Below are 15,713 nucleotides of genomic sequence, written 5' to 3' on the forward strand. Positions count from 1 at the left end.
GATGGAACATCCGGACAGAAAACTGAAATTATTGTATATATTCCCTACTAAGAGCCAGCCGCTACACTAGATGCAGACATTACAGTGGTGAACAAGACAGTCGCTGCCTCCATAGAGCTAGACTAATGGGGAAATAGAGAAACCACAATCACAATGGTAAATGTTTGAAGAGGGAAAAAGTTGGAAGCAACTAGCTTAACTGGGGGAAACTGGGGGAGGGGCCTCCAAGCAGAGGGAACAGCATGTGCAAAGAGAAGACTAGAAAGAGCAAATGTGATTGTTCTTAGGCACTGGGAGATCAGTCTGGTGGAGGGTAGAGGAGAAACTGGAGATGCCAGCAGGGTCCAGGTCATGCAAGCCCTTGTGCGGCGCACTGGTTCACTTTATCCTGTAGAAATGTGTTGTTGTTGTTAGGTGCTGTCAAGTCGGTAGCAGACAAATAGCTTGGAGGGAGGCAACGAGAGGCACTGTTTTCAACTTCTTAGGAGGAAAAAATGGAGCACTGTCAAAAGTACGTTTCTTTCTCGATAACTTCAGTTATGTGAAAATTATGTCAAAAAAATTTCCTTTTCCTCCGGTACTTCACCAACAGTTCCTTTCTTTCTTTGCCCCTTCCTTCCCACCACTGAGGCAGCCAGGAGAAATTGAACAGTGATCATCAATTCATTAAACCCATTGCCGTGGAGTCTTTTCCGACTCATAGGGACTCTATAGGGCAAGTAGAACTGCCCCATAGGGTTTCCAAAGCTGTAATCTTTACGAGGCAGACTGCCACATCTTTCTCCTGCTGAGCTGCTGGTAGATTCATAATCGCCGACCTTTCAGGTTAGCAGCCAAGGCTTGACCACTGCGCCACCAGGGCTCCTAATGATCACCAGTGTCCTGAGAATAGGAGAAGCAACTTAGATATGGATTGACTCAACACTCCGTAGTGATAGGGATGGGATGGGGGTCATTCTCCCAAACGTTTTAGTCACACCACCCCTAAGATGGGAAGTCAGATGTCTAGCAGCGAATGGTCTCACGTGCGTTTTTAGAAGATTCCTCTGGTGGTAGTAGGACGGCTTGAGGGGGAAAGGGAGGGGAAGTAAGACAGGAAGCGGGATGACCAGAAAAATGACAGTTACAATAATCCAGTCTAGAGAGGATTATGGCTTGAATGACAGTGTAGCAGTAGGAATGAAGAGGAGAGGATTATCAGGTAAAAATGACTGAACTTGGGTCTGATTGGCTGGGTAGGGGACATGGTGGGAGGCGGGGATAAGTATTGTGGCTGGAGAGCTCAGAGTACACAGGGCAATACAACGAAAGTGTGTGCGCATAGTCCAGAATATACGGCGACGGCTGGCCGGAGGCGGGGCCGGGCGTGGTGGGAAGCTCGGTCAGCGTTTGCAGCCACTGCTTTAAGGGCTGGATCGCCCCTAGGCTTCCCTCAGCCATCTCACCATGGCGGGCCCAAGCCCGGGAGCAGCGTTGGAGTCCCCACGGCAGCTGTTGGGCCGCGTGCGCTTCCTGGCGGAGGCAGCGCGGAACCTCCGCGCCGGGCGGCCACTGCCGGCGGCGCTGGCTTTCGTACCGCGCGAGGTACTCTACAAGCTTTACAAGGACCCGGCGGGACCGTCGCGCGTGCTGCTGCCAGTGTGGGAGGCGGAGGGCCTGGGGCTGCGTGTAGGTGCCGCCGGCCCGGCCCCAGGTACTGGCTCCGGACCGCTCCGCGCTGCCCGCGATAGCATCGAGCTCCGGCGCGGCGCCTGCGTGCGCACTACGGGAGAGGAGCTGTGCAACGGCCACGGACTCTGGGTGAAGCTGACCAAGGTGCGGCCTGGCCTACCCGGGGACTCGCAAAAGACCCCTGGGGCCAGGGAAGCCCCAGGTTGTTCCTCTCCCCCGCCCTCCCCCAGATTGAGCCGACACTGTGTTCAGTGTCTTTTGCCCTGGGCGGGGCAGGGCGGGCCGCTGGGCAGTGTCCTGACGGCTGTCTCCATCTGGCCCTTTCTGGCAGGAGCAACTAGCAGAACACCTGGGCGAATGCGGGCTGGACTCAGGCTGGCTGCTGGTGTGCCGCCCGGCGGAAGGCGGGGCCCGCCTCGTGCCCATCGACACCCCCGACCACCTCCAGCGGCAGCAGCAGCTCTTCGGTGTGGACTACCGGCCAGTGCTCAGGTCCTGCACCTGAAGGGGTGGGACTTGCTGTTAGATGGCCGGGCAAGGAGGAGTTGGACACAAGTCGGCCACTGGCCTGGGAGGTGGTATATTGGAACGGAGACTAGGTTAAGAGCCGGAAGGGGCGGGACCTGAAGGGGCTCCTGGGGGTGTGGTTTGGAGAAGTCGCTCTGGAGGAGACTTCCGCGCCTGAGGTAGGTGTCCTGCTGCCGGCTGATGTCTCCCCATCCCACCTCCCACGCTGTGTCCACAGATGGGAGCAAGTAGTGGACCTGACATACTCGCATCGCCTTGGATCGAAGCCTCAGCCGGCGGAGCCTTACACTGAAGCTGTACAAAGGCTGCTGTAAGTGAGCTGGGCTACGACGGGGAGGAGGGAGCTCCAGGTCTGGGCCCGACCTAATTAGGGGCTTGGGTTGCTTAGCTATGTGCCCCCAACATGGACCTACGAGTGCGACGAGGACCTGATCCACTTCTTGTACGACCACCTGGGCAAGGAGGATGAGAACCTGGGTAGCGTGAAGCAGTATGTGGAGAGCATAGACGTTTCCTCCTACACGGTGGGTGCTGGGACTCCCCCGACCCCAGGCAAGATGTAGCCATGTGCCTCAAGGCTAGATTCAGAACCCCATTTCTACGTCAAGGCCAGACCCAAACCCCACAGGCCACACCCAGTTTAGCCTCCCATCTTGGAACTACTATAGGGACCCCTTAAGCACCCCCCATGCCACTTGCCGTATTAGCCCAGCTCCACTGTGCTTTCTCTCTTTTGCTCCCTGGCCCAAAGCACACCCCCAGTGTAGGGAGTAGGGGTAACTGCTTACTCTATCTTTCTGCTCCTCCCCAGGAAGAGTTCAATGTGTCCTGCCTGACAGATAGCAATGCAGACACCTACTGGGAGAGTGATGGGTCCCAATGCCAGCACTGGGTACGGCTTACTATGAAGAAGGGCACCATTGTCAAGTAAGTGGGCTCTGCGGCAGAGCAGGATGGGTGAGCCACATGCTTTTGGGTACACAGAGACCCATGTGCACACTCTGACTCCCCAGGAAGCTGCTACTCACGGTGGATACCACAGATGACAACTTTATGCCTAAGCGAGTGGTGGTCTATGGGGGTGAAGGGGACAACCTGAAGAAGCTGAGTGACGTGAGCATTGATGAGTGAGTGAGCTGGCCTGGGATGTTGGGGGAAGAGGAGTGATCCTAGCAATGGGGCCTGACTCAGCTAAGATTGAATGGGACCCCGCAATCCCTGAAGGCCTGGAGGGGACAGTGTCTAAAGTGCCTCACACTCATCTCCTCAGGACCCTGATCGGGGATGTCTGTGTCCTGGAGGACATGACCGTCCACCTCCCAATCATCGAGATCCGCATCGTTGAGTGCCGAGGTGGGACTTGAGGCTGTGGAGAGGGAAAGGGAGCCAGTATATAGATGGGACAAGCTGACAGTAGGTGTAGAAAGGAGATGGGCTTAGAATTGGGGTGAAGGTAATGGCTGAGGTAACCCCAGGATTTGAGGCATAGGAGCCTGAGCCAGGTGGGAGGTGCTTTAAAGGAGGTTCTTTGAAGTCATAACGGTTCACCTAGGAGAGGAACTGAGTGGCAACCCTCAGGGATCCCAACGTTACAATGGTGGACAGAAAAGCCATCAAGAATACATAAACCAAAAGAAAAAAGAATGTATAAATCACAGTCTGGTGGGTAGAAGGGGATACCAGAGGTCTCGAGTTTCTAGGAGCTAAGGGTGACAAAAGGCTGAGGAGTGAGGAGCCATTCCCAGGCCTGGGGCCAAGGAGGTAGCAGGTACACTCTGACCCCTTCCTCAGATGATGGAATTGACGTGCGTCTTCGAGGGGTCAAGATCAAGTCATCTAGGCAGCGGGAACTAGGGTTGAATGCAGACCTGTTCCAACCAACCAGTCTGGTGCGATATCCACGCTTGGAAGGCACTGACCCGGAAGTACTGTACCGCAGAGCTGTTCTCCTACAGAGGTGGCTATGGAGCTGGACCTGCCAGGCCCTCCCTTTCCCCCACCCTGGGCTTTTGTAACTGTGTGGAGAAGGTCCTCAAGGCCTTGTACTATAAGCTGTTTCACTTCAAGAGTCAGAGCAGCCCCTATGCCCTGCCTTTCCCTTGTCCCTGTGTATTGGGGAGGGGGACTCTGCCCTTACATCCATGCCCAACTCTTTAGCTGCATTTATTTTTACCTACCCACCCCAGATTCATAAAGATCCTGGACAGTGTCCTGCACCACCTGGTACCTGCCTGGGACCACACGCTGGGCACCTTCAGTGAGATTAAGGTGAGCTGCCCCACCCAGTGCTGGCCTTGGTGGTAGGCTCCCCTTTCCTGCTCATGCAGTCGTTCACTCAGCAGAAAGTTCCTGAAACCTATTCTAGGCCTGGACCTCTGCTGAGCTCTGTGAATACAGAGACAGCGAGACACAAATGGTTAAAATATAGTGCTTTGGGGCTATTCCCCAGATGCATGTGTAGAATACACAAGGGCCAGAGGAAGAGTGGTGACAGCATAGAAAGAGCAGGTTGCGTGAAAGGTACATGCTGGGAGTTATCAGCAGCTCAAGATGACAGATCAAGATGATACGGGGATGAGGCTGGGAGGAGGTAGACAGGAAGTGGGCCAGGCTGTAAAACAGGGACTTAGTCCCTGGTCAGCAGATTCATTGGAAGGGTGTTAAGTAAGGGAATGACAGTGTTGGATTTTTTGTTTTAGAAAGTCGCCCTGGCGGCTGGACTAAGGGAGAGACTGGAGGCAGGGACAGGGGATGGACTAGGACTAGACTTGTGGAATTCGGTCCAGGCATAGAAGAAAGTTCCAGGGCCTGGACAGAGGCTGACTGCCCACCAGGCTGTCTGCTCTGGCCACCTCTCCTCACCAGCAAGTTAAGCAGTTCCTGCTGCTGTCACGCCAGCGGCCCAGCCTGGTGGCCCAGTGCCTGCGTGATTCAGAGAGCAGCAAGCCCAGCTTCATGCCACGCCTGTACATCAACCGGCGCCTTGCCATGGAGCATCGTGCCTGCCCCTCGAGGGACCCTGCCTGCAAGAATGCAGTCTTCACCCAGGTCTGGACCACCTGGGGTCAGACTGAGGGAGGGTCAGTAAAGGGCTTGAGAGGGAGCTGAGCAAGGTCTTCAGGTAAGAGTAGGGTCAGGTCTTGACATAGACTTTCCTACTACCTCCCACCCCCAGGTTTACGAAGGCCTCAAGCCCTCTGACAAGTATGAGAAGCCCCTGGACTACAGGTATGGCATCAGAGTGAGGCATTTGCTCAGGGTACACAGGCACACACGTACACCCACATGCTGCCCTAGACACCCCTACTTTAGTCCTGACTCCTAGCGGGTCTCTGGGTTGGTGAATCGTCCTGAGCCTTGGCCCAGCATGATGACAGAGCTCCACCCCTGCAGGTGGCCCATGCGCTATGACCAGTGGTGGGAGTGTAAATTCATTGCAGAAGGCATCATTGACCAAGGTGAGACCCTGAGGGAGGATGACAGGAGTCCTGCTTGTTGCCCTGTTGAGAGTGGTGAAGGCTTCTGGGGTCACCAGCTAACCAAGAAAGGGGTCTTGGATGTCACCCCACTATGGGACTTGGGGCTCCTGAGCGTCTAACTGAGGACATCTGTGATTTCAGGGGGTGGTTTCCGGGACAGCCTAGCCGACATGTCCGAAGAGCTGTGCCCTAGCTCGGCAGACACCCCTGTGCCTCTGCCCTTCTTTGTGCGCACAGCCAACCAGGTAATCTCCCACCCCCACCCCCAAGTTGTTTTTGCTGCTCTGTCTTTGCAAAGCTCCCAGGTGCCAGGCTGAGCTAGAGAGGGGGCAGAGGAAGGACCAAGTTGCCGGCAACCTCAGGGCAGGCAGGGACAGGAGGAGCCGTGGTGCTTTCAGAGGGATCGTTCAGGGCTTCCAGTGAAAGGCGTTCAGAGAAGCTTAGGGCAACAAAATAGGGTCTGTCCTGTGCCGTGCTGACAGCTCCATCTCTGGGGCAGGGCAATGGTACCGGTGAGGCCCGGGACATGTATGTGCCCAACCCTTCCTGTCGAGACTTTGCCAAGTATGAGTGGATCGGACAGCTGATGGGGGCTGCCCTTCGGGGTAAAGAGTTCCTGGTGAGTAGCCCAGTCTGCACTCTTATCAAGGCAGCCCTGGGCCCTGGAGGGAACGGAGGGCCAGCCAAGCCTGAGCAACTCAGTGTGAGAAGGCAGCAGTGAGTCTTGTTCCATAGGTCCTGGCTCTGCCTGGCTTCGTATGGAAACAGCTCTCTGGTGAGGAGGTGAGCTGGAGCAAGGACTTCCCAGCTGTGGACTCTGTGTTGGTGAGTAGGATCTGGAGCCAGTGTTGCTTAGCCCCTAGAGGTTGGTGCTCCCCAGCACTCTGGCCTAGACCTCTTAGCGCACACATGCTTTCTCTCCAGTTTCATTTACTCCCATGGTTTCAACTACTATCTCTTTTCTGATGACCTCTAAATCCTTACCTCCAGCCCCAGCCTTTCCGCTAAACCTGGGGCATATATGCTCTGCCTCCTGGGTAGCTCCCCCAAGATGGCACCTCAGGCTTAGCACATTTTTCATCTTCCCCAATCTTCTGGCCTCTTGGGCTCCCTGTCTTGGACTAGCACCACTCCCCACCCCTCCCCATGCCAGAACCCTCAGAGTTGTCCCTCATTCCTCCTTTTCCTTTACTCCTCACATTCTGTCAAGTTTCCCTTCTAAAGGTCTCTGGAATATGTCTACTTCTCCTATCCGCGCTACGATCTCCCTGGTTCAGGCCACCTTTCCTTTCTGACCCAACCATTTACTGCAAAAGCTGGTGTCCCTACCCCCATTCTTACCTACATCACCTCCATGCAGCCAGAGTAATTCACTTGACTTTCTTAGTGTAAACTCGTCAATGGCTCTGCTCTGAGCTTAGGATAAAATGCAGACGCTGGGAAGGCCTTACATGACTCCTGTATCTCTGATCTCTTGGTTCATGTGTAGGCTCCAGCCAAACTGATTCCTCAGGTCTTTTGCTCCTCCACCTTTATCCAAGATGTTCTTTCTCCTGACTTGCCATGTGGCCCTGCCAACTCCCAGCCATCATTTGGGTGTCAGGTTAGATGTCATTTCCTCCAGAACACTGTCCCTGGTCTCCAAGACCAGTTAGACATTGTCTCAGTGCTTTCACAGCCCTTGTACTGACTCCCTCCCTGCCCTCATTGCCTGCATGGGGACTGCCTTACCTGGCTGTCTCCTCTGAGGAAAGGCAGGGACTGTCTCCACAATGAAAAGCTGACCTCTACACCTCTCTCCAACCTCCAGGTGAAGCTCTTGGAAGTAATGGAAGGAATGGACAAGGAGACATTTGAGTTCAAGTTTGGGAAGGAGCTAACATTCACCACAGTGCTGAGTGACCAGCAGGTGGTGGAGCTGATCCCCGGGGGTGCAGGCATCGTGGTGGGATATGAGGACCGTTCCCGTTTCATCCAACTGGTGCAGAAGGCACGGCTAGAGGAGAGCAAAGAGCAGGTACTACTCAGAGGCCAGTGGAACTGTGAGCCTTGGACCCTAGCCCCTAGTAGCCATGGCCTAGCCTGATAGTACACTGGTACTCTAAGAACTTTGGCCTCCACTATTCCTCAGCCTCATGTTCCTGCTGATCAGTGGGGTAGAGACGTCCCCAGTGCTGAGCAAAGACACGTGTCCCCCACTTGTCTCCGTGAGTAGAGGCCAAGTGTTCCCACCACACACTGAGCTGGGAGTTGTACCTGCTTCCCCAGCTGAGGCCATTCCCCCCTTCCCCAGCTGGCAGCTATGCAGGCAGGTCTTCTGAAGGTGGTGCCACAGGCTGTGCTGGACTTGCTGACCTGGCAAGAGTTGGAGAAGAAGGTGTGCGGGGACCCTGAGGTCACTGTGGATGCTCTCCGCAAGCTCAGTGAGTCTCCGATGGCGGGGCTGGTCAAGGCAGGAGGCATGAGGATGGAGCATAACGACTGGCAGGTCAGGACCTAAGAAGAAATTCTGTCTCCACTAGCCCGGTTTGAAGACTTCGAGCCATCTGACACGAGGGTGCAGTATTTCTGGGAGGCACTGAACAATTTCACCAACGGTCAGTGGAGGAGGGTGGGGTAATGCCTGAGTTTGGACTCCACTTGTGGAATGCAAGACAGGGTACAAGCTGTATAACTTCCCCCACCATCCGTGCCAGTGCTGATTTCCTTCTCTCTCCAGAGGACCGGAGCCGCTTCCTGCGCTTTGTCACAGGCCGGAGCCGCCTGCCAGCACGGATCTACATCTACCCAGACAAGCTGGGGTGAGTGCTGAGGGGAGCTCAGCTCTGAAGGGGCTGTGGCTGGCCCTCTGAGACCCTTGCCCAGTGCCCCTACAATTCTTCCTGATCTGTGGCCCCTCCATACCCCTAGCTATGAAACCACAGATGCACTACCAGAATCTTCAACCTGCTCTAGTACCCTCTTTCTACCGCACTATGCCAGGTGAGTTTCCTAGGCTGGATGAAGCCTAGAGAGTGGGGAACAGGGAGGGAAGGTGGAATCCTTGGGTGGGGGAAGACATCCAGCACTAAAATGCACTAGCTGGAGCTCCATCACCCGCGGTAGTCATGTAGGGACCCCTGCAGCTGGTGCTGACCAAGTCTCCACACCCGTAGCGCCAAAGTATGTGAGGAGAAGCTCCGCTATGCCGCCTACAACTGTGTTGCCATAGACACGGACATGAGCCCTTGGGAGGAGTGAGGCGGTGCCAGGGGGCAGCCTCGGGCCCAGCAGGCCTGCACAGTCCCACTTGGCCCCGCCCAGGGCGAGATGTCTTCACTGGACCGGTTCGTATCTGTGCTCCCAGAGCTGACAGCTCAGAGAAACCCACGCATACCACTCCGACCTGCAGCTGGGGTGGGTACAGTGGGTTGAGACTGGTGGCCCAGCCCCAGCCCCGCAGATCCACAAGCCCAACTTGTACTGGGGCTTTCTTCTCAAGGTATTTAGCCTCTGCGAGAGGGACTCTTCCACAAGCCCAGCACAAGCTTTCCAGGACTGAGCTACTTGAAGGGGGCCTTCTAGCCCCCCACCCCCATGGATTTGCTTTCATTTTTGGCTCCTCCTTTTTCCAACTTGTTTCTCTCTGACTTCAGCCTGGACTAAAAACTAAAGGAAGGTGGTAAAGGCTGCTGTCCATGAAAGGAGCCAGGGATGGGTAGGGAGTAATGGTCCATTTTCCTTGGTCACCTACCCAAAAAATGAGGCAAAAGCTGAGCACCCCATCTCTCACATGCTGGTCTTTTCCTCCTTTCCCTCCATACTGACGTGTGAGCTCTACCCTTCTTCCAACCCAGTCTCAACTGACAAAGTGCCACCACTTTCCCTGGCTCAGAATCTACATCCGTTCAAATTCAAATTTCTGCTACCACCACCACCCCACATTCATCATATTATTCATATGCATCACCCCCAAGATTTTGCACAGGTTACGGACAATTATGTCCTACTCCAAAACCTCAATAGCTCCCCTTACCCAACTTAAAATAAAGCCTAGACTCTACAACTGCTTCTAGGGCTATGCACGTCCCTGCCTCAGCCCTTTCTCCCTTTAGGGCCTCTGTGACACTCCATCAAAAGGTCCTGCACTTGGGAAAGTTGAATAAATGGATGAATTCATTGCTTCAGAATGTGTCTATTGAGCTTCTGAGGGATGGGCTCTCTGCTAGGCACAGAGAGCACACAGAGAAACTTCTCTGTCCTAGAAGAGCCAGGGAAGACTCTTGGCAGCACCTCACAGCCCGACTGAGAACCAAGGAGGTGTGTGTCAAGTGGAAGTGGTGGGACTTCTCAGGGACAAACATAAGATTTAGAGCTGAGCAGGAAAATAAGGACCCCACAGTCCCAGGAGAAGTAGGGGGAGGTTAATCTAACATCTTCTGGGATGGGTGTGGTGATGGAAGATGGGGGTCTGTCCTCTGGAACCAAGTGGCAGAACAATTCGACATCATACAAGACAAAGCCTTGCAATGGCTAATAAACTAGCCAGGTCAGGATTTTGACAGAAGAGAAGGCAGCAGCAGCACTACCCCCTCACCTCCAGTTACCACACAGCTAAGGTGCAGAACAGTCACTTCTACAGTGAGCAGTCGCTCTCAAGCAGTCTCCTGGGAATCTCAGAGTCATGGTACAATGTGAGACACGTGCAGTGGCCAGTACCCCAGCCCAGTGGCACCCGCGAAATCTCGCTCTCCGAACGCTTGCTTCCCCCACGCGGTCCTCTAGGGTGCGCCCGGATGCTGCCCTGGCGGGGAAACCTTTTCCCGGCTCTGCCTTTTCCTGGCTCTGTGCCCGTGGCCTGTCTCCTCCGAACACCCCAGCTCAGCCTCCAGAACAGCCCTTGCCCTGCCCCGCCCCAGTCCCTGCGCTTTGGGTGGCCCGTTGGAGATGCCCGCCAGGCAGCCCCTTTCAGCTCTGGAAGCTGACAGGGCAGAAGCCCAAGAGGCCATCGCCCCCGCCCAACTCTCCTCTTCGCAACAAGCTCCCTTTCTTTCATCTCCCTCGGGGAAGCGCGGCTCCTTTCTCTGCCCCTCAGGGAAGGAACTGGCCTGCTTGATAGCCCATTTGTGTGTCTGGTTTTGGCCAAAGTGAGTCTTTGGCCCCTCTTTTACCAAATCACACTCACACTGTATTTTGTAGCCTGATTTTCATTTAGTAATCATTCTTCGTTCATTCAGTAAACAAATACGCATTGAGCACCTATGTTAGGCACCATACTAGGTGCGATGAATAAAATGGTGACTAAAGCAGAGACAATTTTTGCCCTCATGGAGTTTAAACTCTAATGGAAGAGACATATATTAAATAAGTAATCCCATAACATTTAACAACATTTGTGTAAGAGCCCTGGTGGGATAGTAGTGGTTAAGCACTCAGCTGCTAACTGAAAGTTCAGTGGTTCAAACCCGCTAGCCGCTCTGCAGGAGACAGCTATGGCAGTCTGCTTCTATAAAGATTTGTTGTTCTTAGGTGCTGTCAAGTGGGTTCCAACTCATAGCAACCCTATTATGTACAATAGAACAGAACATTGCCTAGTCCTGCACCATCCTCACAATCATTATTATGCTTGAGCCCATTACTGCAGCCACTGTGTCAATCCATCCTGTCGAAGATCCTCCTCTTTTTTGCTGACCCGTTACTGAACATGATGGCCTTCTCCAGGACTGGTCCCCCCAGATGACATGTCCAAAGTACATGAGACAAACCTCACCATCCTTGCTTCTAAGGAGCATTCTGGCTGTATTTCTTCCAAGACAGATTTGTTCGTTCTTCCGGCTGTCAGTGGTATATTTGATACTCTTCTCCAACACCATAGTTCAAAGTTTTCTTCAGTCTTCCTTATTCTTTGTCCAGTTTTCGCATGCGTATCAGGTGATTGGAAAACACCATGGCTTGGGCCAGGCACACCTTAGTCCTTACAGTGACATCTATGCTTTTAAAGAGGTCTTTTGCAGATTTGCCCAATGTAATACGTCGTTTGATTCTTGACTACTGCTTCAGTACGTGTTGATTGTGGATCCAAGTAAAGTAAAATCCTTGACAGCTTTAATCTTTTCTCTGTTTATCATGATGTTGCTTATTGGTCCAGTTGTGAGGATTTTTGTTTTATGTTGAGGTGTAATCCATAATGAAGGCTGAAGTCTGATCTTCATCGGTAAGTGCTTCAAGTCCTCTTCACTTTCAGCAAGAAAGTTTGTGTCATCTGCGCTTTACAGATTGTTAATGAGTCTTCCTCCAATCCTGATGCCCCATTCTTCTTCATACAGTCCAGTTTCTTCGATTATTTGTTCAGCATACAAATTGAATAGGTATGGTGAAAGGATACAACTCTGATGCACACTTTTCCTGACTTTAAACCACGCAGTATCCCCTTGTTCTGTTCGAAAGACTGACTCTTGGTCTATGTACATGTTCTGCATGAGCACAATTAAGTGTTCTGGAACACCAGTTCTTTGCAATGTTATCCATAGTTTGTTATGATCCACACAGTCAAATGCCTTTGCATAGTCAGTAAAACACAGGAAAACATCTTTCTGGAGCCCTGGTTGGCACAGTGGTTAAGAGCTCAGCTGCTAATCAAAAGGTGAGCAGTTTGAATCCACCAGCCACTCTTGGAAATCCTATGGGGCAGTTCTACTCTGTTGTATAGGATCACTATGAGTCGGAATTGACTTGAGGGCAATGAGTTTGGTTTGGTTTGGTAAACATCTTTGTCGTATTCTCTGCTTTCTTTCTGGTTGTCATCTGCATATCGCCGGTTATTAATGAGTCGTCCTCCAATCCTGATGCCACGTTCTTCTTCATATAGTCCAGCTTCTTGGATTATTTGCTCAGCATACAAATTGAGTAAGCATGGTGAAAGGATACATCTCTGATGCACAGCTTTCCTGACTTTAAACAATGCAATATCCCCTCTTGGTCTATGTACAGGTTCCTCTTGAGCATAATTAAGTGTTCTGGAATTCCCATTCTTCACAATGTTATCCGTAATTTGTTGTAATCCACAGTCGAGTGCTTTTGCATAGTCAGTAAAGTATAGGTAAACATCTTTCTGGTATTCTCTGTTTTCAGCCAAGATCCATCTGACATTAGCAATGATATCCCTCGTTCCATATCCTCGTCTGAATCTGGCTTGAATTTTTTGCAGTTCCCTGTTGATGTACTGCTGCAACCACTTTTGAATGATCTTCAGCAAAATTTTACTTGCGTGTGATATTAATGATATTGTTCAGTAATTTCTGCATTCTGTTGGACCACCTTTCTTTGGAATGGGCGCGAGTATGGATCTCTTCCTGTTGGTTGGCCAGGTAACTGTCTTCCAAATCTTTTGGCATAGACGAGTGAGCACCTCCAGCGCTGCATCCATTTGTTGAAACATCTCAGTTGGTATTCCATCAATTCCTGGAGCCTTTTTTTTCACCAATGCCTTCAGTACAGCTTAGACCTCTTCCTTCAATACCAGCGGTTCTTGATCATATGCTATCTCCTGAAATGGTTGAACGTCGACCAATTCTTTTTGGTACAGTGATTGTGTATTCCTTCCATCTTCTTTTGATGCTTCCTGCATCATTCAATATTTTCCCCATAGAATCCTTCAATATTGCAACTTGAAGCTTGCATTTTTTCTTCAGTTCTTTCAGCTTGAGAAATGCCAAGCATGTTCTTTCCTTTTGGTTTTCTAACTCAAGGTCTTTGCACATTTCATCATAATACTTTACTTAGTCTTCTTCTCGAGCCGCCCTTTAAAATCTTCTGTTCAGCTCTTTTCTTCATATTTCTTCCTTTCGCTTTAGCTACTCTTCATTCAAGAGCAAATTTCAGAGTCTCTTCTGACATCCATTTTGGTCTTTTCTTTCTTTCCTGTCTTTTTAATGATCTCTTGCTTTTGTCATGTATGATGTCCTTGATGTCATTCCACAACTCACCTGGTCTTCGGTAATTAGTGTTCAATGCGTCAAATCTATTCTTAAGATGGCCTCTAAATTCAGGTGCAATATTGTCAAGATCATATTTTGGCTCTCATGGACTTGTTCTAATTTGCTTCAGCTTCAGCTTGAAATTGCATATAAGCAGTTGATGGCCTGTTCCACAGTCGGCCCCTGGTGTTGTTCTGAGTGATGATATTGAGCTTTTCCATCATCTCTTTCCAGAGATGTAGTCAATTTGATTCCTGTATATTCCATCTGGTGAGGTCCACATGTATAGACACCATTTACGTTGTTGAAAAAAGTTATTTCCAATGAATTTCGTTGGTCTTTCAAAATTCTGTCATGTGCTCTCCGGCATTGTTTCTATCACCAAGGCCATATTTTTCAACTACCAATCCTTCTTTGTTTCCATCTTTTGCGTTCCAATCACCAGTAATTATCAATGCCTCTTGATTGCATGTTTGATCAATTTCAGAGTGCAGTAGTTGGTAAAAATCTTCAATTTCTTCATCTTTGGCATAAGTGGTTGGTGTGTAAATTTGAATAATAGTCATAATAACTGGTCTTCCTTGTAGGTGTATGATATTACCATATCACTGACAGAGTTGTACTTCAGGATACATCTTGAAACATTCTTTTTGATGATAAATGCGATTCCACTCCTCTTCAGTTGTCTCTCCCAGCATAGTAGACCATCATAGACCAGTACTCGTCTATTAGTTTGTTGCATTGTGGTGGCTCATGTGTTGCTGTGATGCTGGAAGCTATGCCACTGCTATTTCAAATACCAGCAGAGTCACCTTTGGTAGGCAGGTTTCAGCAGAGCGTCCAGACTAAGACAGACTAGGAAGAAGGACCTGGCGGTCTACTTCTGAAAAAAATTAGCCGGTGAAAACCTTATGAATAGGAGCAGAACATTGTCTGATATAGTGCCAGAAGATGAGCTAGTCCCTCAGGTTGGAAGGTACTCAGAATATGACTGAGGAAGAGCTGCCTCCTCAAAGTAGAGTCGACCTTAATGACGTGGATGGAGTCCAGCTTTTGGGACCTTCGTTTGCTGATGTGGCATGACTCAAAATGAGAAGAAGTAGCCGCAAACATCCATTAATAATGGGAACATGGAATGTAGGAAGTATGAATCTAGGAAAATTGGAATTCATCAAAAATGAAAGGGAACACATGAAGATCAATATTTCTAGGCATTAAACTAAAAATCCAAACTCATTACCATCATGTTGATTCCAACTCATAGTGACCCCATAGGACAGAGTAGAACTGCCCCATAGTGTTTCCAAGAACGGGGGCTGGTGGACTTGAGCTGCTGACCTTTTGGTTAGCAGTTGAGCCTTAACCACTGTGCCACCAGGGCTCCATCCTAGGCATTGTTGTTGTTGTTAGGTACCATCAAGTCGGTTCCAACTGGTAGCAACCCTACGTACAACAGAACGAAACACTGCCCAGTCCTGCGCCATCCTCACAATCATTGTTATGCTTGAGCCTATTATTGTAGCCACTGTGTCAGTCCTTCTCATTGAGGGTCTTCCTCTTTTTTGCTGACCCTCTACTTTACCAAGCATGGTGTCCTTCTCCAGGGACGTATCCCTCCTGATAACATGTCCAAAGTATGTGAGACATAGTCTTCCCATCCTTGCTTCTAAGGAGCATTCTGGCTGTATTTCCTCCAAGACAGGTTTGTTCGTTCTTTTGGCAGTTCATGGTATATTCAATATTCTTCACGAACAACACAAATCAAAGGCATCAATTCTTCAGTCTTCCTTATTCATCATCCAGCTTTCACATGCATATGAGGTTCGTTCTTTTGGCAGTTGGTTGTATATTCAATATTCTTCGCCAACACCACAATTCAAAGGCATCAGTTCTTCTTCAGTCTTCCTTATTCATCATCCAGCTTTCACATGCATATGAGGCGACTGAAAACACCATTGCTTAGGTCAGGCGCACTTTAGTCTTCAAGGTGACATCTTTGCTTTTTAACACTTTAAAGAGGTCTTTTGCAGCAGATTTGCCCAATGCAATACGTCGTTTGATTTCTTGACCGTTGCTTCCA

The 15,713-nt window shown here is 50.7% G+C and overlaps 1 protein-coding gene across 1 annotated transcript; it reads left to right on the top strand.

Annotated features, from left to right (window-relative positions):
• The first annotated feature begins 1,140 nt into the window (after window positions 1-1,140).
• On the top strand, window positions 1,141-10,323 carry HECTD3 (HECT domain E3 ubiquitin protein ligase 3). Its single transcript, XM_004371807.2, has 21 exons — window positions 1,141-1,815; window positions 2,003-2,163; window positions 2,417-2,509; window positions 2,588-2,723; window positions 3,011-3,126; window positions 3,213-3,326; window positions 3,470-3,552; window positions 3,991-4,156; window positions 4,386-4,467; window positions 5,065-5,247; window positions 5,375-5,427; window positions 5,593-5,657; window positions 5,820-5,923; window positions 6,178-6,297; window positions 6,414-6,503; window positions 7,489-7,695; window positions 7,972-8,101; window positions 8,201-8,275; window positions 8,398-8,479; window positions 8,589-8,660; window positions 8,834-10,323. The coding sequence occupies exons 1-21, from the start codon at window positions 1,447-1,449 to the stop codon at window positions 8,916-8,918; spliced, it is 2,586 nt and encodes an 861-aa protein (XP_004371864.1). The 5' UTR covers window positions 1,141-1,446; the 3' UTR covers window positions 8,919-10,323.
• Window positions 10,324-15,713: the final 5,390 nt, after the last annotated feature.

This window comes from Trichechus manatus, unplaced genomic scaffold (genome assembly GCF_000243295.1).
Source record: "Trichechus manatus latirostris isolate Lorelei unplaced genomic scaffold, TriManLat1.0 scaffold00015, whole genome shotgun sequence".
NCBI classification, from domain to species: domain Eukaryota; kingdom Metazoa; phylum Chordata; class Mammalia; order Sirenia; family Trichechidae; genus Trichechus; species Trichechus manatus.

What these genes read in the sequence shown, in the direction of transcription:
- HECTD3 (XM_004371807.2), top strand. Translation starts at nt 1,447, where the DNA reads ATGGCGGGCCCAAGCCCGGGAGCAGCGTTGGAGTCCCCACGGCAGCTG. An exon ending in GACTACCGGCCAGTGCTCAG is followed by an intron (nt 2,164 to 2,416) that starts GTCCTGCACCTG and finishes CTGTGTCCACAG; the next exon opens with ATGGGAGCAAGTAGTGGACC. An exon ending in AGAGCTGTTCTCCTACAGAG is followed by an intron (nt 4,157 to 4,385) that starts GTGGCTATGGAG and finishes TACCCACCCCAG; the next exon opens with ATTCATAAAGATCCTGGACA.